Below are 27,390 nucleotides of genomic sequence, written 5' to 3'. Positions count from 1 at the left end.
AATGAGATGAGAGCGTAGGCGGTGCCCCGATAATTAGCTAATGAGATGAGAGCGTAGGCGGTGCCCCATAATCAGCTAATGAGTGTGAAGCCAGAAGGCATCACCAAGTGTACTCTGTCGCTTGCACGGACTTGACGCTTTACGTTATATGGAATTCCTTACGTAATACGATGCGAATAATTTACATAAAAGGTTTACGTTATGCGAGGTACTACTGTAACTACTAGTCATCCCTCGTTTATCGCGGGTAATTGGTTCTGGACCGAACCGTGATAAGTGAATAAGTAGGAATAGTAGGATTGGTAGGGCTCCTTGTTTATAAATGGAATATTTTTGTAGTTAGCACATAGAAAACCTGTTTACAACCTTCTAAATACACTTGAACATTATTAGAGCCCTCTAGACATGAAACAACACCCCTATAGTCACCTTTTCACTCCTATTACCCAATAATACATCCATCTTCTATGCCGCTTATCCTCATTAGTGTCGCGGTGGTATGCTGGAGCCTATCCCAGCTGACTTATGGTCTTAATAATCGAGCGTCAGGGTACAACCTGAACTAGTGGGCAGCCAATGGCAGGGCACAAATAGACAACCATTCACACTCACATTCATACCTATGGACAATTTAGTCGCCAATGAACCTAACATGCATGTTTTTGGAATGTAGGAGGAAAGCGGAGTACCCGGAGAAAACCCACACACACACGGGGAGAACATGCAAACTCCACACAGAGATGCCCAGGGGAGAATCCAACCCAGGTCTTCCCATCTCCTGACTGTGCAGCCCTATAGTAGACATAAGAAAAAATAAGACATAGAAAACCCGTTTATGTCCTACTAGATGTTTTTTTAAACATTATTACAACCCTCGAGATGTGAAATAACACCCCCGTAGTGACCTTTACACTCCTATTACCCAATATAGTAGACATAAGAGAAAATAAGACATAAAAAAACCTGTTTACCAACTTCTAAATGCACTTTTTAACATTAGAGCCCTCTAAACATGAAATAACACCCCTACAGTCTCACCCTTGCACTCCTATTACCCAATATAGTAGACATAAGAGACAATAAGACATAGAAAACCCGTTTATGTCCTACTAGATGTTTTTTTAAACATTATTACAACCCTCGAGATGTGAAATAACACCCCCATAGTGACCTTTACACTCCTATTACCCAATATAGCAAACATAAGAGAAAATAAGACATAAAAAACCTGTTTACCAACTTCTAAATACACTTTTTAACATTAGAGCTCTCTAAACATGAAATAACACCCCTATAGTCTCACCCTTGCACTCCTATTACCCAATATAGTAGACATAAGAGACAATAAGACATAGTAAACCTGTTTACGACCTTCTAGATACGGGTTTTAACATTATTAGAGCCCTCTTGACATAGCCGCAAACCCAAAAACAAAAACGGGCAACACTGCAACACTTCCCACCCCCGATTTATGAATTGCTATTATTTTGAAAACCTGTGACAGATTAGCAACTTCATCAGTCAAACTGTGAAAGTCGGGAGGGTTTTTCCCAGAAGCGGCAGAACATGTGGAAATACACAATCCATAATAAGATCAAGATGTTGGGGTAAAACACATTTGTTTTTATTGAGAATGCGGTCATGAAATACATTGATTTGAGTCTCTGGTTGCCCCAAACAAACATATTTGGCAATTATTGATTGATTGATGGGTGGTGGTGTTCAGTACTGATTGTTTGGAATTAAGGTTTTTTTTTCTTGGCTTCCAAAGATCATTACATTTTTTTTTGAGACGTCGCCACAGCTGGAACCAAAGAGTCTTTAAAAACAGTCTCTGACAATAAGAGCAAAAAGTCAATTTCTTCACATGACAGCAAAATAAACAATCTTTGAGGCAGACGCACCTTTAAAAACACAAGCCGAGGGGGGGGAGTGGGAAACCTTTATTTGATTTTTTTCTTTCTTCCTCTGGTTTCTTTCCTTCGGGGAGGAAGGCGGACACGCTTCAAGATGCACACGCATGAAAACACGGCGAGTGAAGCGGTTCCACAACTCAAACAAGATTAGTGTAATAGAAACAGAACATTCTTTTTTTTTTTTTTTTTTTTTACAACAAAACACTGAAACATCCCAAAAACAACAGGGTGGGGGGAATAGAACTTTTTTCCATAAACACAGCGGTGGCGACAAATCTCCTTAAAATGTACACTCGCCCCCCTGCGCCTGAACCCCGCCCCCACTTGATTGTGTTCACGTGTAAGAGGCCATATTGCGATCACGTCAGAAGCTGCACATGGAATCTCCGATATCAAAGAAGGCACAAAAAGACGCACAAACAACTGAGCAGAAGCGCATCGCACACCAAACAATCCCAGACCCCCACCCCAGGCCACCCTACCCGACGTAAACCCCTCCCCCAGGCCCACGCCCCCACGTCAACTCAATATGTACAGGCCGCCCGTCGCCACCGCCATAGAAGCAGGGGTGGAGTGCAGTTAACGCTGACACCAGCAGGTGGCGCCTCTGCTCTGGTTTAAAAGAAAGAACAACCACCACCACCAAAAAAAGTGCTAAATTCTTCTTCTTTTTTGGAAACGGCGGATTGTTCCTTCAGGCGGGGGTGTCCAAACGTTTCCCAGCCTGGGCTGGGTACGTTTTTCGTACTGAAAAACGAAAAAAGTGCATGTCAACTTTGTCGTATGGGCATCAAAAAGCACATTGTTCACATCATTTTTGCTGTCGTTTTTTCCTAATCACTTCCTATTTTCTTTTTAAATAATCCTTGCAAATGTTCTTCTTGTGATATTATTCTCACCTCATTTCCCAAAAATGCCAACTGTGTGTTTGGTTTGTTTGTCATCGTATTCCCACTTTCTTAAAATGAAGATTTTTTCTGAAATATTCCAACCCTTTGTTACTAAAATCACATTATTTTTGTCTCATTTGAACTTTTTTCTCTTCATATTTGGACTTTATTGCGGTAAAATGACAGCTGCTTTTCCCATTTGTGCTGCTTTTGATTCCAACTACTTCAACTTCATTCTTGTACATTTCGTCTTGTGATTTTACTTTGTTCCTCATAATATTACAACTTTTTAAACAGTAAGAGTTTTTTCTGTAATATTTCATCTCTGCTACTAAAATGAGATCATTTTTCCTCATAATACTGCAAGTTTATTCTGGTAAAATTACAACTTCTTTCCTCATGAAAAGACTACTTTTTTCTCTTCACATTTTGACTTTATTGGAGTAAAATTACAGCAGGTTTCTGCTGTTCTTCTGTTTTACCTTAATATTTAAATTCTATGCTACTAAAATGACGGCATTTTTCCTCATAATATTCCAAGTTTATTCTCATAAAATTGCCACTTTTTTCTCTTCATATTTGGACTTTATGCCCGTAAAATGACAGCAGTTTCTTTTCCATTTCTGATGGCATTTTTTTATTTTAAATTTTCCAACTATGAAACTAAACTTTCCATTTGTAAATTTTCTTCTTGTAATTCCAAAATTGACAACTTTGTTGTTTCTCATATTACGACTTTAAAAAATGTCTTTTTCTTTAATGTTTAAATTTTCTGTTACTAAAATGACGTTATTTTCCCCTCATAATATTATGTTATTCTCAAAAAAGTACAGATTTTTTTTCTTTTTAATCTTTTCCAAAGATTGAAATTTTCTTGATATTATTTTGATTTTATTCTTGTAAAATGACTGCAGATTTTTCAATTTCTACTTTGTTTTTTTTGTTGTTTTTTAGTTTTCTTGTTAAATGATATTTTTAGAATGTGCCGTGGGACACCGATGGCCCCCGAGCCGCCCTTCGGACACACCCTGACGTACAGTAAAGTTACTAAAAGGTTGATGCATGCTAAGCTAACATGTTAGAGGTCATTTGTGTCACATGTAGTCCATTCATTTGATGCATTAAAAAGCGCAAAGTTTGGACACCCCCTGCTTCAAGACGACCGTTCCCGATCCTTAAAGTAGTTAGCGGGCGACTCGTTTCAAGTAGGGCGTTTCGTGAAGCAGCTCCGCCCACCGAGGTAAACTCCACCCGCGGGAAAAACTAAAATTGTACTTGGACTCGCAAACGCCGAGCAACAGTTGCGCTCACGTTTACAGAGGGGGTAAAAAAAAAAAAAAAAAAAAAAAAAAAAGCAGCGCCAGCCTCGGAATTTTCCCCTTTTTGTTTTCTGTGAAGGTAGCAGGGGGCAGGGTGGTATTGGGGGGGGCGCCGATGGACGCTAATAACAAAGCCTACAAAGGAGGACACCCGAGCACCTTGGAGGTGGACGGGGAAAGGCTCGGCTCGGCCCGCGTGGCACTTAGCATGGTGGTCTTTGTTTACAAAGCTGCTAACAGTCATGCAGAGGACACGCGTGTCTTCACGCCCGATTCTCTCCTCCCAGCATCATCCAGCTCCAACACGCACACACACACACGCGCACACACACGCACACACACACACACACACACACACACACACACACACACACACGCATGCGTGTGTAAAGTAGAGACGCGTGCGATGGCTTAGTGGCTGATGACGTTTGCATAAATCACCGCTTTGGGTTTTGTGTCCTCGTCTCAGACGACAACAAGAAAGAAAACGAGTTAAACGCGGACGAGTCATGTGGGGAACCTGCCGAAAAACAACAACAAAAAAAAAACAAGCCGATCGGCCGAGCGCCTTTCAAGACACGTGGGGTCACACACAAAATAATCACAGAATCAACCCCCCCATACCTCCCCCCACCCAAGGATGATTTGATTCCTGACGCCGTTCCTGAGCAAAGTGGACGTGACAAGAGAGAGAGAGAGAGAGAGAGAGAGAGACAGAGCGAGACAGAAGAAAATAAAACAGCAACGGTGTGGAGGCGGGGCAGGGGTTTGGCAAGGGGGCGGGGTTGGCGGTGAGGTGGCCGGTCAGCACGATCATCTGCAGGAAGAAGTTAGCACAGCGTTACACTTTGGGCTTTTCTCTCTTCCACGCTGCCCATCAAAAGCACTCATGCTAGCACGTGACGCTCTACACCACGAGGGGGTGCTCTGCATACATACACATACCTACACCCCCCCGGGGGCCTGCCATGCCATGCTACGCTAGCAGTGCTAACATCAACTTCACCGTTTTCCTAATTTTTTGCTGTTTTTAAAAATGTTTGAATGATTTTTTTTTTACATATATTTTTTAATTAGCAATATGACTTTCTTCTTCAGTAATCTTCTCTTATTCTCTTCCTGTAATATTTTGACTCTATTCCCATAAAATAATCACTTTCTCCCAACCTCATTTTCCAAAGAAGTACAAGTTTACTTTTTTTGTTTCTCTGAATATTAAACCTTTTCAAACATAACATCTTTTTCTCCAATATTTCACCTCTATGCTACTAAAATGACATTTTTCTTCTGAATATTACATGTTTATTCTTGTAAAATTGCACCTTTTTTCTCGTTAGAATACGACTTTTTTCTTGAAATATTTTGACTTTATTCTCAGAAAATTTCAGCTGTTTGTCATTTTTGCTGTTTTTTTATTTTTTTTTCCCCCCCAAAGGGTTCAACTTTCTTCTCCATTAATCTTCTTCAATTTTCTTTGTAATATTTAGACTTTATTCCCATCATATTTTAACTTTTTCCCCCCAAAATGATATAACTTCAGCCTAGTTGGTTTGTTTTGGCTTTTAAAAAGTAACAATTTTTTCTGTAATATTTCACCTCTATGCCCCTAAAATGAAAATTTTCTTCAGAATATTACCAGCTTATTCTTGTCAAATTGCAACTTTTTTTCGAGGTAGAATACGACTTTTTTCTCTTCAGATTTTGACTTCATTCTAATAAAAGTACAACTTTTTTCTCTTTGTGACTTCATTCTCATAAAATTGCAACTTTTTTGCTAGTTGGAACGCAACTTTTTTCTCTTAATATTTTGACTTCATTGCCGTAAAATGGAGCTGATTTTTCCATTTCTGCCGTTTTTTGTATTTCCATTTTCCTCATGAGTTTCTTCCCATGATATTTTGACTTTATTGTCGCAACATCAGAACGTTTTCTGCAACCTCATCTTCCAAAAGTAACACATTGGTTGCTTGTTTTGTTGGTTTCTGATAAAATTACGACTTTTTTGTTAAAAGTTACATCTTATTTATTCCAATATTTCAACTTTATGCTACTAAAATGACGCTCTTTTTCCTCTCTAAATATTCCAACATTATTCCCTTCTTGATATTTTGGCTTTATTCTGACAAAACGACTGCGGATTTTTCCATTTTTGCTGGTGTTTTTTTGTTTTCTTTAATATTTTTAAAATGTGCGGTGCCACGAGCTGCCGATGGCCCCCAGGCCGCACTTTGGACACACACCGGCTGTTCAGTTTCACCAAAGCTCTTCTTTTCATGATGTCTCACTCTTCGGAAAAGCGAGGTGTTGGAGACAACTAGCAGTACTCGGATGAAGGAAAGAGGGTTGTCCTTGTGACGTGAGGGGGCGGGGCCCACGAAGGGCGCCGTACTCACCTGCGTAGGACGTTAGGATCTGAAGCCGGGCTGGAAACGTGCCGTCTCTTCAAAGATGAGCTCCTTCAGGGTCTCTTTGGGGAGGTCGTCCAGCTCCATGTCGAACTTGAACGGCGCCTCGGCCACAGGCTGCACACACACAGGCAACGACGACAACAACAACAAAAGACAAAAAGGGATACTTTTTTAAAAAAAGAATGAATAAACAAAGAGGAGACGCCGTGATTGGTCAGCTGTCCTTCACCTCGTCAGTGGGGTCGTAGTACTGCTCCAAGTACGGATGTGCCAGAGCCTCCTCCACCTCGATCCTTTTGTGGGGGTTAAAGGTCAACATCTTGTCCAGCAGGTCCAAAGCTGGCAAAAAAAAGAAAAAAAAAAAAAAGAAAAAAAAAGGTAAAAAGTCGTAATATTATGAGAAACAAAGAAATTATAATATAATTTAAAAATTTTGTGGCAAAATTAGGTTGGGTAAAAAATTATATATATATATATATATATATATATATATATTATGGGAATAAAGTTAGAATATTATAAAATACACTCATTTTACAAAAAGAACATTTATGTAGATTATTTAAAAAGTCACAGAGGGTCACACTCCAACCCAGAAACACAGCTGGTGGGTGGCCAGCCAATCACAGAGGGTCACACTCCAACCCAGAAACACAGCTGGTGGGTGGCCAGCCAATCACAGAGGGTCACACTCCAACCCAGAAACACAGCTGCAATTTGAAGAGAATCAACTGGTAATATGAGGAGGAAAGATCATCTCTTTTAGTTGCATAGAGTTGAAATATTCAAGAAAAAAGAAAGAAAAATGTTGGAATATTATGAGAAAACAAAGTAAAGTTATAACCTTTGGAAAATTAGGTTGGGAAAAAAGTTGTACTATTATGGGAATAATATGAATGAACTGAAGCATCCACTAGAGGGCGCCACGACAAAGCAGACGTTGGGTCTTGTCGGATGCTTTCATGAATGGATTCTCCTTTTCTCCTTCTTATCATGACCTTAACACGACTAATAGATGAAGACGATCCCCACGGCAGCGAGGGCTTCTGACCTTTGACGTCGGCATTGGGGAAGAGGCGGTTCCAGGGCACTTTGCAGCGCAGAGGAAGCGACAGCAGGTAGTTCCTGGCCTTGATGTTGATGATGCAGTTCAGATCCTCCTGAGACGGAGAACCCAGAATCCCTGAGGAGCAAAGTCACGTCTTTAGTCAAGCAAAATAAGTATTTGATCCCCTTGTTGACCCACTATAACGGGACTGCGTGTGAACGCAGCATGGCATCCTAACACACCTCACACGCACCAGGTCTGCTGGAGCAGTGGTCCTACACGATCTCTGTTTGATGTGTATCATAGCATGAATGACCTTGAGACTGTGGACCGGACAAGTACGTGCATTAGCGCTCAATGAGGCCATGACATCTTACCTTTATGCACCCCCACACAGTAGCAGCATTTGGGAGCAAACACTGTACGAGGTGGAAGGAAAGCGCAGTGTAGTAGTCTATCTGTGCAGCGTGGGACAAAGCCACGTGGTGCGTTCAAGGCTCGCCGATGCCCGGGATTTCTAACAGACGCACCCTAAAAACAGGGGTGCCCAAAGTGCGGCCCGGGCCTGTTTGTTTATTGATTGTAAAAATACAATTCATCACAAAAAAAACCCTGCGGTCATGTTATGAGTCATAACATCATGAGAATGAAGTTGTAATATTATCAGGAAAAATATCATTATTGACATCAACATTTTAGAATAAATACATTACGGTAAAAAGTAAATAAGTTGAAATATTAAAGATAAACCCAGCAAAAAAGGGAGAAAACATTTGACGAGAATAACATCGACAAATATTAGAATAATGTTCGAATATTACGAGATAAAAGACGGAATTTGACATGAATAAAGTCACAATATTATGAAGAACATAATTATTGAAACTAAAATGAGATCATAAATGAATTAAATGTAAAAATACATTTTTTTCAAATAAAAGTTGAAGTATTAAAAGAAAACCCAGCAGTACCTTTATGAAAATAGTGGAAATATTAGGATGATAAAGTCATAATATTATGAGAAAAAAGTCGTAATTTGACATGGATGAAATCATAACATTATGAGGAAAAACACCCAGCAAAAATGGACAGTTTTACGAGCATAAAGTCATAGTATTACGAGAATGAGGTTGTAATATGAGGACAAACATCATTATTGACACCAACATGTAACAATAAATCAATGAAATGAAAAAGCTCATTAATGAAAGTAAAAGTTCAAATGTTAAGGAAAAACCCAGCAAAAAGGGAAGAAAACAGCAGTCACTTTACCAGAATAACAGTGACAAATACAGACCCTTTCCAAAAAATTTGAATGTCATGGAAAAGTTGTTTAATTTCCATAATTAAATAAATTTCCATAAATAAATAATTAAATAAACGATTTCAAGTGTTTGTTTATTTGTACGTAATTTGGGCTTCCAGCTCATAAAACCCACAAAAACAGGAATTCAAAAAATTAGAATACTGTGAAGAAATCACCATTTACTTCAGTTTTTGCAGAAAAAAAGAAAGAAATTAGGATCACATCAAATCAATCAAAATATGGTACTTTCAAAACGATATGTCAATCTTCAATACTTGGTTGGGAATCTCTTTGCCTTAATCACTGCCTCGATGCCACGTGGCATTGAAGCAATCAGCCTGTGGCATTGCCTGGGAGTTATGGAAGCCCAGATTTCCTTGATGCTTGCTGTCAGCTCTTCTTTGTTGTTGGGTCTGGTGCCCCTCATTTTCCTCTTGAGAATACCCCATAGATTCTTAATGGGGTTTAGGTCTGGTGAGTTGGCTGGCCAGTCAAGCACTGTGATGGCATGGGCATCAAACCAGGTTTTGGTGCTTCTGGCGGTATGGGCAGGGGCCAGGTCCTGCTGGAAGATGAAATCTGCATCTCCATACAGATCCTCAGCAGAAGGAATCATGAAGTCCTCTAAAACATTCTGGTAGACTGTTGCGGTGACCTTGGATTTAAGAAAGCAGAGTTTACCAACACCTGCACCGGACATTGCACCCCAAATCATGACGGACTGTGGATATTTCACACTGGACCTCAGGCAGCTTGGGTTCTGTTCCTCACCCGTCTTCCTCCAAACCCTTGGACCTTGATTCCCAAAGGAAAGGCACACTTTACTTTCATGGGAAAAGAGGACCTTGGACCACTGGCCAACAGTCCAGTCCTTCTTCTCCTTGGCCCAGTGGAGACGCTTCCTACGTTGGCTCAGGTTCAGAAGTGGCTTGACCCGAGGAACCCGACAGTGGTAGCCCATCTCCCGGATGCGTCTGAATGTGGTGGTTTTTGAAGCTGTGACTCCCGCCTCATTCCACTCTTTCTGGATCTCTGCCAGATTCTTGAATCTTCCCTGTTTGATAATCCGCTGAAACCCAAGGTCATCTCTTTTGCTGGTGCATCTTCTCCTGCCACATTTTGCCCTTCCTCTAGACTTTCCATTGACATGCTTGGACACAGCACTCTGTGAACAACCAGCCTCCTTAGCTAAGAACTTTTGTGGCTTACCCATCCTATGGAGGGTATCAATGATGGTCTTCTGGCCAGTTGTCATGTCTGCAGTCTTCCCCATATTGAACCCAACTGAGACAATTGAACCAAACTGAAGCAATTTAATGACACCTGGGGAAGCCTGTGCAGGTGATTTGAGTTTAGTAGATGATTAGTGTGTGACACTCACTTTAAAACATTCATGCCCTGCAAAATTTGGGCTGATTTCTTCACAGTATTCTAATTTTTTGAATTCCTGTTTTCGTGGGTTTAATGAGCTGGAAGCCCAAATTATGTAAAAATAAACAAATAAATACTTGAAATCGTTTAAATTGTGGGCCCTGAATCTATAATCTATGAAAGTTTAACTTTTTGAATGGAATTATGGAAATTAAACAACTTTTCCATGACATTCTAATTTTTTGGAATTACAAGAACAATGTTATAATATTAACTTGTAGTTTTACAAGGATGAGATGGTAATATTATGAGGAAACACAATTATTGATATTACAGTTCAATAATAAATGGATGAAATTAACGTACCGCAAAGAAAAACCCAGCAAAAATGGAAAACAAAGCGACCGGCAACAAATCTTTCGGAGGGACATGTGGAGCCATATTACCCAGGATGTGGTTGAGCTGGTCCAGGTAGTGCTTCCCGGGGAAGATGGGCCTGTTGGACAACATCTCAGCCAGGATGCAGCCCACCGACCAGATGTCTATGGACTTGGTGTAGCCCTGGAAGACAACCCAGACCACCCTGAGCTGGGATTCTGGTATTTTCATGGAAAACAAGCCTTTTATGTTGCGGTGTAGATGTTTGGATATTTGAGCTGTCACAAAGGCAAAAAGTGAAAGTTATGCTTGAAATGTATCTTTTCACAAAAAGCTGCTTTTCTCCCTGTTTTAGTTGGGAACTGATATTTTCCTGAAACGTACCCATGTTGTAATGCTCATTACTAGAGAAGGGAAAAAGGTAGAAAGTAACTTCTGTTTTCTGATGAAAGTATTCAAGAAAAAGGAAGTCAAATTAGGTTGCAGAAAAAAATGTCACAAGAATAAAGTCAAAATGTTATGGGAATAAAGTCATAATTATTGTATGTGAAGGAAATTGACAGGAAAAAAGCTGAAATAGTTGGAAAATTTTGCATTTACAAAAAGCCAGCAAAAATGGAAAAATCAGCTGCAGGTTTCCAGGAATAATGTCAAAATATGAAGATAAAAAAGATGTCATCTGACAAAAAAAAGTAGTCATTTTTTGAGAACATTTTAGTAGCACAAAGTTGAAATATTAAAGAAAAAAAGTATTTTTTTCCCCAAAGTCTTAATATAATGAGGGAAAAAACAAACAGTTGTCATTTTTGGGAAAATCAGGCTGCAGAAAAAATGTTCCACGAATGAAGTCTAAATATTATGGGAATGAAGTCATAAGAAGAAGAAAGTTGAAATAGAAATGGAGAAATGCAGAAATGGAGCAAAAAAAAAAAAAAGAATAAAGTTAAAATATTAAAAAAAAAACGTCAATTTTATAAGAATAAGCTGATATGAGGAAAAATGTCATTTTAGTAGCACAGAGTTTAACTCAAGAAAAAAATAGTTGTTGTTTTTTTAATAGTCGATATTATGAGAAACAAAACAAATTAAAGTTGTTATTTTTGGAAAAGTGGGTTGCAGAAAAATAATGAGAATAACGTGTAAATATTATAGGAATAAAGTTGAAGAAGAAAGTTGAAATAGCTGGAAATTAAAAAAAAAAGAGGAATAATCTGCAGCAATAAGATAAAAAAAGATTTTAAAAAAGCTGTAATCGAACAAGAAAAAGTGGTAATTTTGCGAGAACACGTTATGAGGGAAGGAAAAAAATTTTTTTAGCAGCATGAAGTTGAAATATTGAAGAAAAAAAGACATTTTAAATTGGAATATGAGAAACAAAACAAACTAGGTTGCAGAAAAAAAATCTAATCTCACAAGAATAAAGTGTAAACATACTATTAAGATCAACTTCACTCCTTTTTTCCCCATTTTTGCTGTTTTTTTTTCCAAATATCTCAACTTTCTCCTTAAATAATCCTCATAAATGTTTTTTTTTCCCATAATATTAGGACTTCATTCCCACCATATTTTGGCTTTATTCCCATAATAATGTCACTCCCCCCCAACCTAGGTTTCCAAAAATGACAAATTTGTTGTGTTTCTCATATTACAACTGTTAAAAAACATAACAGATTTTTTTCTCGAATATTTCAACTTTATGCTACTAAAATGGTATTATTTGTTTGCATAATATTACCAGTTTATTCTTGTAAAATAGACTTTTTTTGTTTTTGTTAGAATACAGCTTTTTGTCTTAATATTTCAACTTTATTACAGCGTTTTTTTCCCTTTCTGCAGGCTTTCCCCCCCAACTATTTCAACTTTGTTCTTGTAATTATGACTTTATTCCCATAATGTTTTCCACCTGTATGAGAAAGAAAAAGGAGTGAAGTTGATCTTAATAGTATGTTTTCCACCTGTATGAGAAAGCCGAGATGTGCTTTTTTTCTTGAAGTATGTACTGTAACTCTTCTTGGCAAATCTACAGAAAAGAATATGAACATGGCAACGTTGCACCCTTTCATTTTTCAGTACATGGCAGCCTGAAAAAAACAGGCATCTGTCAGGCACAGGAAGCTCACCTTGGAGTTGAGCATGATCTCAGGCGCTCGGTACCAGCGGGTGGCCACGTACTCTGTTAGGAATCCGGTGTGGTCATGGTCCGGGTCGGCCACGCGAGCCAGACCAAAGTCACAGATCTGAGAACAAGCAGACAAGGCTGTGAAAACGGACCGACCGGCCGAGGGGAGGGGGCGGGGGCCACCCGCGCTACCTTGAGATCGCAGGTGGTGTTGAGCAGGAGGTTGGAGGGCTTGAGGTCGCGGTGCAGCACGTTGGCGGAGTGGATGTACTTGAGGCCTCGTAGGATCTGGTAAAGGAAGTAGCAGATGTGATCGTTGCTCAAGTGCTGGGTCTTCAGGAGCTTGTAGAGGTCCGTCTCCATCAGGTCCTGGACTATGTAACTGCACGGGACCCCGTCAAAGAACTTTCACAGGCTTGTGGATAAATAAAAGCCACCGCTCGTTACTTTTGGCTGACTCACTCAGTGACGTCTAGTTTAGAGAAAGCAGGTCATGTTTGGAGCGACAGCTACGTCGCTCACGCTAAACACGGAGCGACAGGTGAGCTCCAACCACTTCTAACCAGGCAAAGTGCGGCCCGTGGCTGTTTCTTTATTGGGCCGTAGCATATTCTAAAAACACAATTAACCAAAAAAATGGAAAAAAAACAGCAGTAATTTTATGACAATAGTCATAATATTACAAGAACAAAGTCAGAATTTTACCAGAATTATGTTGTAATATTATGAGGAAAAACATAATTGAAATAAAAATTTAAAATACATGAAATTAAAAACAAATTTTGAAAAAAAAGAAGAGCAAAAATGAAAAAAAAAAAACAGCAGTAATTTTACAAGAATAAAGTTGAAATATGAAGAGAATAAAGTTGTTACAAGAAAAGTGTCGTAACTTTACAATTTTACGAGAATGAAGTCGTACTATTATGTTAAAAAAATAAAACAAATTAAAAATACAAAAGAAAACCAACAAAAATGGTCAAACAGCAGTCATTTTACGAGAATAAAGTTGTAATATTATGAGAATTATTGAAATTTAAATAAATACTTAAAAAATTAAATTAAAATTAAATGTTGGAATATTAAAGAAAAACCCAGCAAAAATGGAAAAAACAGCAGTAATTTTACAAGAATAAAGTTGAAATATTAGGAGATTAAAGTCATAATATTAGGAGAAAAATAATTATTGAAATTAAAATTGAATTTCAAAAAAGAATTAAAATAAAAATTGAAATATTAAAGAAAAACATGAAAAAACAGCAATTTTATGGGAATAAAATTAGAATATTAAGATAATAAGGTGATAATATTACGAGAAAAAAGCCACCATTTTACGAGAAGTCCTAATATGAGGGAAAACAATTATTGAAATTAAAATTGAATACTACATATGGTAAATTAGATTAAAAATAAAATTCATTCAAATAAAAGTTGAAATATTAAAGAAAGAATACATTCTTTTCTAAAGTCGTCATATCAGGTAAAGAATACAGAAAATTAGACTGGGAATAAAGTTATAATAACATGAGAATAAAGTCCAAATATTATCGGAATAAATCTTAAATCTTAAAATGGAAAAAGAAAAACAGTAGGAATAAATAAAAGCCATCACAAATGTGGTTGTAAGCCACGCCCACAAGGATACACGTCCTTCATCTGGTCGATGGTCGGCGTGCGGATGATGTCGTTGATGCCGATGATGTTCTCGTGTTTGAAGCGCAGCAGGATCTTGATCTCTCGCAGCGTGCGCTGGCAGTACGTCTGGTGCTCGAAGGGGCTGATTTTCTTGATGGCCACGCGGATCTTGTTGTCCCGGTCGTACGCCGAGCTGGATGGCACGGAAAGAGGGAACGTTGGAACAGACGCAGACGCTAGGAAAAATATGCATATTGAAGCAAATTGTACATATTTTTGGCCTAAAAGAAGTGTTCTAAATGTCTAAATGAAGTAAAATACAAATACAAGGCATTCAGAAGACACATTCCAAGTTATGTAGTACAGTACACTGGTCACCAGGTGGCAGTAATGTTACGGTAATGCTGGGAGAGACACACAAGCACCAGACTTTTATTGTAGGTTTGAATGATCTCACAATAATCCCGAGCACAAAATACTGCTGCGGCTGTAATCCACGCCAAGATTTAAAAAATTAAAAAACCTCAACTCTGAATCACTTCTTGTCGGCACCCCTGGAACACATTTACAGAAACACACACGAGCACAAGTCTTATTTATGTCTTATTATGTCTACTATATTGGGTAATAGGAGTGTAAAGGTGACTATTGGGGGGTTATTTCATGTCTAGAGGGCTCTAACCATGTTAAAAAAAGCGTACTTAGAAGTGGTATATGTTATGTCTTATTTTGTCTATTATATTAAGTAAAAGGAGTGTAAAGGTCACTAAGGGTGTTATGTCATGTCTAGAGGGCTCTAATCATGTTAAAAATCAAATTTAGAAGGTGGTAAACAGGCTTTCTATGTCTTATTTTGTCTACCATGTTGGTTCAAAGGAGTGTAAAGGTGATGTCTACAGTAGAGGGCTCTAATATTTAAAAAAAAAAACATATTTAGTACACATTTTCTATGTCTTACTTTTGCTTATTATGTCTTCTACGCGGAAATTCACTTATCACGGTCAGGTCTGGCACTAATTAACTGCGATAAACGAGGGATTACTGTACCCCGCTCTATGTCTGCTGTTTGTTGTGGTCTGTATGACCACAAGAAATGCGTGACTTTATTTACAAAGTGCCCGCAAGGCATGCTGGGTACTCCAGCAGCAACCTCCTAATAAATTAAATGCACAATGACATGTACATTATCTTTAAAATCAGCACACATGTACTTGTTGTTGTTGTTGTTTTAAATAGCTTGCCCGTGTGCGCGCCAAACAAAACCAACACCCGTAAGTCAACACCTTCGTGTTCCATCGTTAAATAAGGCTTAAAAACGGGAGATCACATCCCACTTTTCTTATGACACAAAGCAAAAAGCCCCGTTTTACCTGCCCGAACACAAACACCAAGCCGGAGCTTTATCTCCTTTGTGGGGGCAAACACTGAAGATGTTACCAGCAGCGTGAGACTCCATCATCAGCGCCCCTGCTGGTCACAGACAAGTACTGCTCCTCATTGTGCCCCAGTCGCATCAAGATGAGATGAACTGTGTTACACTGACTGCTTAATCAACTTTTAATGGCGGCTTAAGCTTGGAATCTTAAGTCAGTAACAGTGAGAATAAAGCCAACACCTTGCAGGTAGCAGTGGTATGGGAACACAGAAAAATACTACTATTGCGTTCTTCTCCCCCTCGGCCACCGGTGATTTGAGCCTGCGCGTTACAAAAGGAAAAAAAGAAAAAAAAAAAAAAAGAAGAGAAAAACGCCCACATTGTGTGACAAAATAAGAAAATGGGTTGCCATAGTGATGGGATGCAGGGACTAAAACGTAAACACCAGTGTGCCAGCCTTCTGCGAGGGAAATATGAGTGACCTTCCTTTCCACTTCAGTGTGAGGAATGCGTGTGTGTGGGAGGAAGCGTTCTGTGTGCAACTGCTGTCCAAGCAGAGCCGCAAGAACTCGCATCCTGGATACTGACGAGCGCTTGCCTGTGTTCCAGTCGGCTTGACGCAAACGTGCCGACGGGCGCAAGCAAATAAAGAGCTGCAGAGTCCAATCAAACGTTTATTATTCACGTAACAACGTGTACCAACGCACCTGTCTGCCCTGTCAGAGAAGAAGAAGATGTGGCAGGGAAAACTACACTACTTCCTCGTTTATCACGCTTCATTGGTGCCACACCCACCATGATAAGTCCATTTCCACCAAGCAGGATTCCTTATTTAGAAATGGAATGGTTTGGTCGAGCATGGAGCACCTGTTTACCACCTTCTAAATATGGGTTTTAACATTATTAGAGCCCTCGAGATATGAAATAACACCCCATCACCACCTTTGCACTCCTGTTACCTAGACATAAGAGAAAATAAGACATAGAACACCTCTTATTATGTCTACTATATTGGGTAATAGTATACCCTGTAGTGTAAAGTGACTATAGGGGTTTTATTTCATGTCTAGAGGGCTCTAATAATAATAAAAATATTTAGAAGGTGGTAAACAGGTTTTCTATGTCTTATAAGTCTTATTTTCTCTTATTATGTAAACTATATTGGGTAATAGGAGTGTAAAGGTGACTATAGGGGTGTTATTTCATGTCTAGGGGGCTCTAATAATGTTAACAAGCGTATTTAGAAGGTCATAAACAGGGTTTTGTATGTCTTATTTTCTCTTATTATGTCTACTATATTGGGTAACAGGAGTGTAAATGGACATTTTAAGAGAATGAAATCAACAAGTAAGTTTCTAGAAGAGTGATGATACCTTTGCTAGAAGTGACACAGCCAATAAAAGAAATCAGGCTGTCAATCAATCAAGCGTCTTGTTCACAAGTTACTGGTGCACACGGAGCAGAAAGGCTTCCTTGCTTCCTTTTTCATCTTGCAAAACTTTTTTCCCCTTCCTTCTTTGCAGTCTCTGACGTGCACGCCCGCTTCTTGCGTGTGCTCTCTTTGACGGCACGACACACTGCATCACCGGTGCTCTTTCTGACGGCTACATCGCTAACCTGAGCCGCGTTTCCACCCAGCGCTCCAGTCCCGGCGGAGCTTGGGGAGCTACTGTATGTGCATAGCGTGACAATGCCAGCGGTGCACACAGCAGCCCAGTCGTAAAAAAAAAAAAAAAAAAAAGGAGCAGTCATGACGACAGCATGTACATGTCTGCACCCAGGCGCTAAAGCAATTGAAACATAATTGGACTAAATGGCAGAAAGTAGCAGATCGCTTCATTATTTCAGGCTCAACTGGTTTTGGGGATATCGTAAAAGCAAAGAAAACAGGGAGAGCGAGACGTTTCCCAAGTGAAAATGTACGTAACCACATCCATACAACACAGAGCGGAAGGAGTGAGCTTCCACAGGCTTCACAAACATGAAAAGCACAACAAATATTCAAGCTGTAAGCAGCGGGCCCTCGCACCCCCATGCACCTCGTCAGAGGGCACGCACATTCCAGCTCCTGAGACGAATTCAGGAGGAATGAAGAAGATCCCACCTTGCGGAGCTGAGTTATTAGCGTTTACAGCTTAGCGGCGAATTGTCTGATTGATAATCAAGGTTTCTTATGGAATAACCTCAAATCCTTCGCAACACCACATCGCCCGTCTGACTCGTAGCCGTGTGTTTCGTCTGGGCTCATTTGGTCAAAGTGTCGAGGACTAGTTTGTTGAAATACAGCCCTTGCTTTTCACCCAAAATTGCCCCCAGAAACCAAAAAGGCTGACTTCCTGTTTGTTTTAGAACATGGGTACTTGCGCCCCGTCACGACTGACGTCTCCACCGAAGTTGGGAACTTTCTGTGAAACTGGTGGCATGGGCTAATTTCTTCCAAATTTCAAAGGAGGCGCGCTACTGAGTGAGGTTTGGTTGTTTGTGTTCGGGATCACTGAAATATCAACATTTTTGCCTAACTTGGCGCCCTTGCACATTTTAGCGCGTTTTCATGAATGTTAAGACCCTCAAACATTTGGGGAAAGTGCTGGCGTGATAACAAACATAGCAGTGAAAAATACCATTATACAGGAAAAGCAACAAAAACAACAAGAAAAATGGAAAAAGAGCAGTCATTTTAGGAAAACAAAGTAGAAATATGAGGATAATAAAGTCATAATGTTATGAGAAAAATCATTTACGAGAACCAAGTCGTAATATTATGAGGAAAAAACAATAATTTAAATTAAGATTCAAAAGATTGGGTTCAAAATTCAATTTAAATGAAAGTTGACATTTTTTTTCAAAAGCAGCAAAAATGGAAAAAAACAGCAGTAATTTTACGAGAATGGAGAATACGTTTATAATATAACAAGAAAAAAGTCGTAATTTTACAACAATGAAGTAATATGAGGGAAAACAATTATTTTAAATAATACATTTATTAAAAATAACATTTAAATGACAGTTGAAATAGTTTTTTAAAAACAGTAAAAAAAAGAAAAAACAGCAGTGAATTTACAAGAATAAAATGTGAAATATTAGAAGAATAAAGTCATAATATTACAAGAAAAAAATGGTCATAATATTATGAGAAAAATAACATCATTTTAGTAGGATGAAGTTGAAATATTCGAGGAAAAAGTGTAGCAGCTGTAATATTATGAGAAACAAAACAAAAGTTGTAATAAAAAAACTACAGAAATTGAAAAAAAATCAGCTCTAATTATATGACAATAAAATCTAAATATTAACATGAAAAATAATATCATTTTGGCAGCATTGAGTGGATTTTTTTAAGTCGGGATATTATGAGAAACAAAACAACAAATAAAGTTGTCATTTTTGGAAAATGAGGCTGCAGAAAAAGTTATGTTACAAAAACAGTCAAAATATTGAATATAGAACATTTACAAGTATAAAGTTTTATTTTTATTTTTTAAAAACAACAGAAATGGGTGGAAAAAAAGAGCTGAAATTTTACGAGAATAAAGTAATCAAAATGTTAAGCAAAAAAAGTTGTATTTTAATGAGACAAAAAATGTGCAATTATACGAGAAAAGTCCAAATATAAACAAGAAAAGTCATGTCTTTTGGGAGCATAGAGTTGAAATATTAAAGAAAAAATAAGCTATTTTTTAAAAGTTGTAATATTATGAGAAAAACATCTTTTTTTTATGAGGCTGTGGGAAAACTATTATACTAAGTCGAACTAATATTGGAAAAAAGTCATCATTATGGAGGAGAAAACTGACAAGAAAAAAGATGAGAAAAAGAAAAAGCAGCTGTACTTTTATGACAATGAAGCCAAAATAATGTTATATTATTGTAGCTCAGAGTTCAAAGATTAAAGAATTAGTTTGTTTTTAACATTATAATGTTACGAGAAACAAACCAAAGAAAATAAAGTTATCATATTTCAAAATTAGGTTGGGGGAAAAGCTATAATATTATGGAAATAAAGTCAGAATATGTGGAAAAAAGTCGTAATATGAAGAAAAAAACATTTCAAGTTATTTTTACAAAGTAAGTTTGGGGGGAAAAAAACAGCATAAATGGTAAAAAAATATATTATGGAAATAAAGTCAAATATTATGGAATACAGTCATCATATTACAAAAAAAATGTAAGATTTTTTTTTAAAACCCAGCAAAAGTGATCAAAAGAAAAAAAAGAAAGCCAAGAGTGAAGATGAGAGTAATAATGGGATGTTTCACCAACATCACAAAGCCCACATGCATTTTTTCTTGCAATCCATCCAACCTATCTAACCAACGACAGTATATCCAACGTCTTAGCATATTCACAAAATAGCAACGAGGCAAAGTTGCATCCTTTCATTTTTGGCTGGTAAAATGTAGGACACCCCATGTTCCAGCAGAACTAACAATACATCTCAATCATTTTTACAACATAAAAATTGGTCCTAAAATGCCCCTCACCCCCCACCCCGGGCCCTGACGCCACCTGTCAATCCCAGCCAATCACAGCTGACAGCCTTTGGGACGGTGTGAGAAGCCTCGGGTCCTGCGCTTGTGCGAGCGCGCTCGGTGCACAGCGAGGAGGAAGCCACGCACGGGCGGGGAGGAGAGGGCTGCGTTTCCACGGAGACGAGGAATACAAGGCACCGCCGTGTTATGCAACTGCAGCGTTGCCGTGACGACGTGCAAAAAGCGGTGACGGGTCGGAGGGAGACCAGGGCGGCCGTGCCGGAGGGCAAGGCGCGCTGCCGCCATCGCAAAGCCCGACACTCTGCAACGCTTGTGAACGCAACACCAGGTGTGTTTTTTTTTGGGGGGGGGGGGCTTCCACTTTTCTGATACAATAAAGTTGGGAAACAGCGGCGACATGTGATGTTCTCGCAGCCAACCAGACTCATCTTCAATCAGCCAATCAGCCAAAACCGCATCTCCTCCAGCTCGTGTGCGTGTCGAGCCGCTAACTCTCTGCCACCGGCGCCGCTGATGTCACGGGCAGAGGGGTTGCCGTGGAGACACGGGCGCCACAATGGCATTTCGAGAGGGCGGCAATGTGCGGCGCCGCAACGGCCGAGAATCCGACAGGTCAAGGATCTTGGATGGGAGCGCGCATAGAAGACGCTCTCATAAAAAACACACCGAAGTAACAAAGGCAGCCAACAAACGCATGAACGCCTTTTTACTTATTTCACACTTGCATTTTGGACCCCACAGGATAAACCGGCTCACCCTCGCTCAAACACGCGACGCATCCTAACTCCCTCCTTAACACGCCGGGTCGAGAAGGCGCAGCAGGAGGGATCGGTGTTGCCGATTTCGCAAAATCGTCGCCAGATTTAGCAATATCGTGTTTCTTTGCGCTAGTCCGTTAGCCACAACTCCACAGGAGGAATAACAATGGAATCATTTCATCATGAATCCTAAACACAATGGATACGGTAGGGCCCTCACACAAACAATGGGTCTCTGTGCTCTGGCCCAAATGTTTAAAAAAATGCAAAAATAGCGCAATAATGTAATAAATAATAACATGAAAAATAGGTCATTTAAGAAGGGAATAGCTAAAATAACAATAATACCTTCATTCAGTTACAGTAAGAAGAATTCAATCAGAAACACAAAGGATGCAAAAGGGCTTTCGCTCTTACTGGCATAGAGATTTCGTACTTTGTTCGCCGGCCCACGAACACACCACAGTAGCTGTGAGACGCAAAAGTAAAACTTCATACCGGCAGTGAGATTTTACACTTGGTTGGCCTGTCCCTGAACGCACCATAACTGCCGCGAGGTGCAAAAGTGAAACTTAATACCGGTGTCGAGATTTCGCACTTGGCTGGCCTGTCCTCGAACGCACCACAGTAGCAGTGTGTTGCAAACATTAAACTTCATACCAGCGTCGAGATTTCACACTTGGTTTAACTGTCACTGAACGCACCACAACTGCTGTGAGACGCAAACGTGACTGACACTTAATATTGGCGTTGCAAATTTGCACTTTGTTCGCTGGCCCTCGAACGCACCACGATTGCATAACACTCAAGGAGCTGAAGGTCCTGCTGTCCTTGCCTCCATCTAAGCCTGTCTTCTGCATCCTCTTCTCCCACACCAACTACCTTCATGTCCTCTTTCACTACATCCATAAACCTCCTCTTTGGTCTTCCTCTAGGCCTCCTGCCTGGCAGTTCCAAACTCAGCATCCATCTACCTATATATTCCCTATCTCTCCTCTGGACATGTCCAAACCATCTCAGTCTGGCCTCTCTGACTTTATCTCCAAAACCTCTAACATGTGCTGTCCTATGATGTACTCATTCCTGATCCTATCCTTCCTGGTCACTCCCAGAGAGAACCTCAGCATCTTCATCTCTTCTACCTCCAGCTCTGTCTCCTGTCTTTTCCTCATGGACACTGTCTCTAGACCAAACAACACCACAGTTTTGTACACCTTTCCTTTCATTTTAGCTGAAACTCTTCTATCACACATCACACCTGACACTTTTCTCCACCCGTACCATCCTGCCTGTACACGCTTTTTCACCTCTTTTCCACACTCTCCATTGCTCTGGACTGTTGATCCTAAGTACTTCAAATCCTCCACCTTCTTGATCTCTTCTCCCTGTAAGCTCACTCTTCCACTTGCGTCCCTCTCATTCACACACATGTACTCTGTCTTACTGCGGCTAACCTTCATTCCTCTCCTTTCCAGGGCAAACCTTCACCTCTCTAGCTTCTCCTCCACCTGTTCCCTGCTCTCACTGCAGATCACAATGTCATCTGCAAACATCATAGTCCATGGAGATTCCCGTCTAACCTCGTCTGTCAGTCTGTCCATCAGCATAGCGAACAAGAAGGGGCTCAGAGCTGATCCCTGATGCAGTCCCACCTCCACCTTGAACTCCTCTGTCACACCTACAGCACACCTCACCACTGTCTTCCAGTCCTCATACATGTCCTGCACCGCTCTAACATACTTCTCTGCCACTCCAGACTTCCTCATACAATAGCACAGTTTCTCTCTGGGCACCCTGTCATAAGCTTTCTCCACATCTACAAAAACACAATGCAGCTCCGTCTGGCCTTTTCTGTACTTCTCTATCAACATCCTCACAGCAAATACTGCCTCTGTAGTACTCTTTTTTGGCATGAAACCATACTGCTGCTCACAAATGCTCACTTGTGCCCTTAGTCTAGCTTCAACTACTCTTTCCCATAACTTCATTGTATGGCTCATCAGCTTATTCCTCTGGAGTTGCCACAGCTCTGCACATCTCCCTTGTTCTTCAAAATGGGCACCAGCACACTTCTTCTCCATTCCTCAGGCATCTTTTCATGATCTAAGATCCTGTTGAACAACCCAGTCAGGAACTCTACTGCCACCTCTCCTAGACACTTCCAAACCTCTACAGGTGTATCATCAGGACCGACGGCCTTTCCACTCTTCATCCTCTTCAATGCCCTCCTCACTTCATCCCGACTAATCTTTGCTACTTCCTGGTTCACAAAAGTCACCTCTTCTAGTCTTTGTTCTCTCTCATTTTCCACGTTCATCAGCACTTCAAAGTATTCTTTCCATCTTCCATCACACTACTGGCACTTGTCAATAGACTTCCATCCCTGTCCTTAATCACCCTAACCTGCTGCACGTCCTTCCCATCTTTGTCTCTCTGTCTTGCCAACCTGTATAGATCAGTCTCTCCCTCCTTACTATCCAACCTAGCATACAAGTCATCATAAGCGCCTTGTTTGGCCTTTGCTACCTCTACTTTCACCTTACGTCGCATCTCCCTGTACTCCTGTCTACTCTCCTCAGTCCTCTCAGTGTCCCACTTCTTCTTAGCTAACCTCTTTCTCTGTATACACTCCTGTACCTCCTCATTCCACCACCAAGTCCCCTTGTCTACTATTGTTCTATTTGCTGCTTGTGTTTTGTTTTTTTAATTTACTATTATTTTATGTTTTGTCCATAAACATGACGAGCACGTGCATCACGGCCAATGATGCAAATTAGACGGCAATGCCACCTATTGACATGATTTCCTATGACAAATAACTCATCTTCCACCTTGAAAGTTCGACTTGAGAGCTCTCTCGCCCCCCAGCATCGAGTGCGTGTGTGTCACTGCGACATGAACGCAAGGAGCACAAATGTCCCGGCTTTGTAAAGCATACAGAGCCTCCAATCGCTTCAATCTCGGTGGAAGTGGAGTCTCTGCGTGCGCTTTGGGCAGACTTCCCGTCTTACGGACAAAGTGTTGCTTCACACACGGCCTGGCTGTGTGTCAAATGTGCGCAGCGCTCACAAAAGCACACAAGAAGCAGACGCGCTGCATTATGTAATATAGTATGCACGTTGATTCTCTTCTACGGGTGTACTGTGCTCAGCCTGCGTGTTATTAGAAGAGCAAACGCCATCACAATGCGTGTTTATGTACGCCAAGAGGTAATCAGCGACGACACTGACCAAGATTCTTCCTATTAATAATGTTCTTATGTAGCTTAAGGCTGTGTTGTAACGTCATTTAATCAGCCTAACCCATGCAAGTCTTAGCAGATGAAAATGCAAATGATTTCAATGTTTGTCTTCCTGCGGCTAAATCACTTTCTCACCAAGGAAATCTGTTGATTCCAAGCAGTGAGAAGATGGCTAAAGACGCGTTTCGGTTGAAATCAACGACTTTGTTTTGTCGCAGAGTGTAAATAAAGACCAAATAACAGCAAACTGGCGCCATTTCAGTCAAATAAGCAAGAGTTTGATGGTTTTGGAGGCGACTGCTAGCAAACCAACTGATGCGTTAGCCGTGTGGCTAAGCTAGCATGCTAGCAGGAGGTGTGTTCGGCGGCTCTCGGGCTCACGTCAGGCGGCCGCGGCGTGCGCGGTGGTCGGCGTCACTCACCAAACCATCCCGTAGGCTCCCTCGCCGATGTACGACAGGTTGCTGTAGCGAGGCCCAACGTCGAACGCTTGCCCGCGGACCAGCTCGGTTCCCGGGCCGGGGTTGGGGCCGCTGCTAGCCGGGGCAGACACCGCCGCTGTCGCCATGATGAGCAGTGGGAAAGCAGGAAAATGGGCGACTTTTGAGTTGAGTCGAAGTCGGCGGCTGGGAGGTCGAAGGAGAAGACCTGCGGTGGGAGCGAGTCCGAGGAGGAGCTGCTCTGAGGCGGCCAGGCAGCTCAAGTTGGTGAAGCAGGAAATAAGCTGGTCATGTGATCCACTCCTTCATTTTTCTCTTCCTCTTTTTCCCGGCGTCTGTTCTGGAGGACTTTCACCTTCTTTCACCTGCTCGTTGCTCTCTGACAACACTTTTTATTTGTCTTTTATTGGGGATCACCAACATGGCCGCATCGAGCGTCATGGGGGGACCGGGGGAAGGGGGGGGGGGGGGGGGGGGCAAACACCCTTTGATTATTTACTTTTTTGAATTTCGTTTACATGACATTTCCATAACATATTAAACATCCTAAATTTGTGGGCTTTTGGTCACATTCTTTTTGGCATGTTTATGTTTTTTACACTTCACTGATAATGTTTTTTTTTCACTAAGCTTGGAGATTTAGCACTTGGTCTGCCGGGCCTTGAACGCATCAGAATTGCTGTGGGCCGCAAAAGTGAAACTTTATACTGGCGTCGAGATTTCGCACTTTTTTGCCGGGTCCTCGAAAGCACCACAGTTGCTGGCATCGAGATTTCGCAGTTTGTTCACCAGTCCTCGAACGAACCTTAAATTGCTGTGAGACTCAAACCTGAAATGTCATACCGGTGTTGAGATTTCGCACTTTGTTTGCCCATCTTTTAAAGTGCCGGTCCTCGAACACACCATGATCGCTGTGAGTCGAGATTTCGTGCTTCGTTTTCTGGTCTTTCAACGCACCACAGTTGTTGTGAGATGCAAAAGTGAAAGTCAATACTGCCTGACACACACGATTATGGGTTGCTGTCTGCAGAAACGACACACAGAAACAAAAGCTCAGGAACGCACCAGGGTTGAACTTTCTTTTACACTTGTGCAAAACTAAACTGTTTCATTTTTAGTTTATTTTAACACATATAAATAATTGTATGACAAGTTTAACACACAAGTGTTGTGTACAATGGAATGTAGTATTCTACACTACAAGGAACCCATTGCTAACGTGTGTGTCTATATTATGTCTGATTTATTACTCTTATTGTGTCGACTATATTGGGTATTATGAATGTAAAGGTGACTATAGGGGTGTTATTTCATGTCTACAGGGCTCTAATACTGTTTAAAAAAGTGTATTTAGAAGGTTGTAAACAGGTTTTCCATGTTTTATATTCTCTATGTCTACTATATTGGGTAATATGAGTGTACAGATGACTATAGGGGTGTTATTTAAGGTCTAGAGGGCTCTAACCATGTTAAAAAGCATATTTACAAGGTCGTAAACAGGTTTGCTTTGCTCTAATTACCAAAATGTTCCATGTTTAAAGAAATCCTATTTCGTGCAAATGCTGCCCCCTGCTGGTCGGATCTCGTGCTGCAAGATTACGTCATATCCTTTTTGGTTTAAACGGGGCCTAACATTTATAGTCATCTTTCAAATAAAAGCACCTTCAATATTCTTGCATTTCTGTAAACATACTCTTAAGAGATCACATTTTAAATAAAACAGCCACAAAACAATGTAAAGAGGTTTTTATTGTTTAGAAGAGTTACATCATTGTGTAGAATTTTGAAGTAATACGTACTATCTTTGTTATCGTATAATACTTTGTTAGAATTTCTAGTAGGGGGGAAAAAAGAAGAGGGAATCAAGTTGTGTGCATCCTCCGGTCCAAACCATCATAGAATCATGAGAGGGAAAAGAAGGACATAAATAAATGCTTTCAGGGAGAAAGTGTGGTGGTCGTAAACCCAACAACAAACAAATCAGTGGTTTGTCCCTCAACGCCGTGAGCGCAATCAAATCTAAATGTGCACGCTTCACAAAGAAGAAAAAAAAAGCCTGGTAAACACAAAAACTGCAGCTTTGCCTTGAAAACCTGGCAAATTTCTACACCAAAGATGGGAAAACATCATTCTTCAAATGCCAACACGTCACTTTGGACTGACTTTTTGGTAGAAACTGAAGTTGCTTCTAAAAGAAAACGTGTGTAAAAAGCTGCAACCAGCCGGCTGGTGGCGAACATCACACTTTTTCTTGAGCTTCGAGACGCTTGAGGGAACCTGGCGGCACGTCGCTGCTCCACCAGTGGGCAGCAGAGACCACCGGGACGAGCAGGCCAGAACGTGAAGAACAAGTCCAAAAGGTTCCTCCCCTCGCCGTCACCAGCCGCCTTGCTAGTCGCAAGGCTCTTCGGGCTCATTGAGAGAAACGTTCAAAGTGCTTCCCTGCCGCTCCCCCCGATCCACGGGGGGCCAGCGTCGGCCACGCTCGCAAGACGACGACCTCGGGGGTGAAGAAGAAGATGGTCGAGGAGCGTGTTTTGGGGGGCGCGGGGCATTAAAGTGCAAACTAGTGCCGTCAGACCAGCTGAAGCGGACCGGACCAGAAGACGAGGCGGACTCTTCCCTTCAGTGACTCTCAATCACCACAGGCTCGTAGCCGCCGGCAGATACCCTGAGGGACGCCCGCATGAGTCAGCATT

At 40.8% G+C, this 27,390-nt stretch overlaps 2 protein-coding genes across 4 annotated transcripts in view; both read right to left on the bottom strand.

The window, feature by feature from the left end:
- Window positions 1-1,602: 1,602 nt before the first annotated feature.
- On the bottom strand, window positions 1,603-25,130 carry mapk1 (mitogen-activated protein kinase 1). The gene is made up of 9 exons (XM_054774782.1): window positions 24,674-25,130; window positions 14,398-14,580; window positions 12,948-13,137; window positions 12,757-12,873; window positions 10,705-10,819; window positions 7,585-7,716; window positions 6,763-6,872; window positions 6,519-6,647; window positions 1,603-4,942 (listed from the first exon to the last, which is right to left on the bottom strand). The coding sequence occupies exons 1-8, from the start codon at window positions 24,817-24,819 to the stop codon at window positions 6,531-6,533; spliced, it is 1,110 nt and encodes a 369-aa protein (XP_054630757.1). The 5' UTR covers window positions 24,820-25,130; the 3' UTR covers window positions 1,603-4,942; window positions 6,519-6,530.
- Window positions 25,131-26,253: 1,123 nt separating this feature from the next.
- eeig1a (estrogen-induced osteoclastogenesis regulator 1a) overlaps window positions 26,254-27,390 on the bottom strand; it is a 28,649-nt gene continuing 27,512 nt past the window's right edge. For 2 of the 3 annotated variants that reach the window (XM_054774779.1, XM_054774780.1), the window contains exon 11: window positions 26,255-27,362. In XM_054774779.1, the coding sequence (XP_054630754.1) occupies window positions 27,317-27,362 (46 nt within the window). In that variant the 3' untranslated portion in view covers window positions 26,255-27,316. Of the gene's footprint in view, window positions 27,363-27,390 lie in introns of all 3 variants that reach the window. The other variant, XM_054774781.1, reaches the window with a different exon arrangement.

Source organism: Dunckerocampus dactyliophorus, chromosome 4 (genome assembly GCF_027744805.1).
Source record: "Dunckerocampus dactyliophorus isolate RoL2022-P2 chromosome 4, RoL_Ddac_1.1, whole genome shotgun sequence".
Classification (NCBI taxonomy): domain Eukaryota; kingdom Metazoa; phylum Chordata; class Actinopteri; order Syngnathiformes; family Syngnathidae; genus Dunckerocampus; species Dunckerocampus dactyliophorus.
Note: the sequence above shows the minus strand (reverse complement) of the source record. Positions and strands in the feature narration are given on the sequence as shown.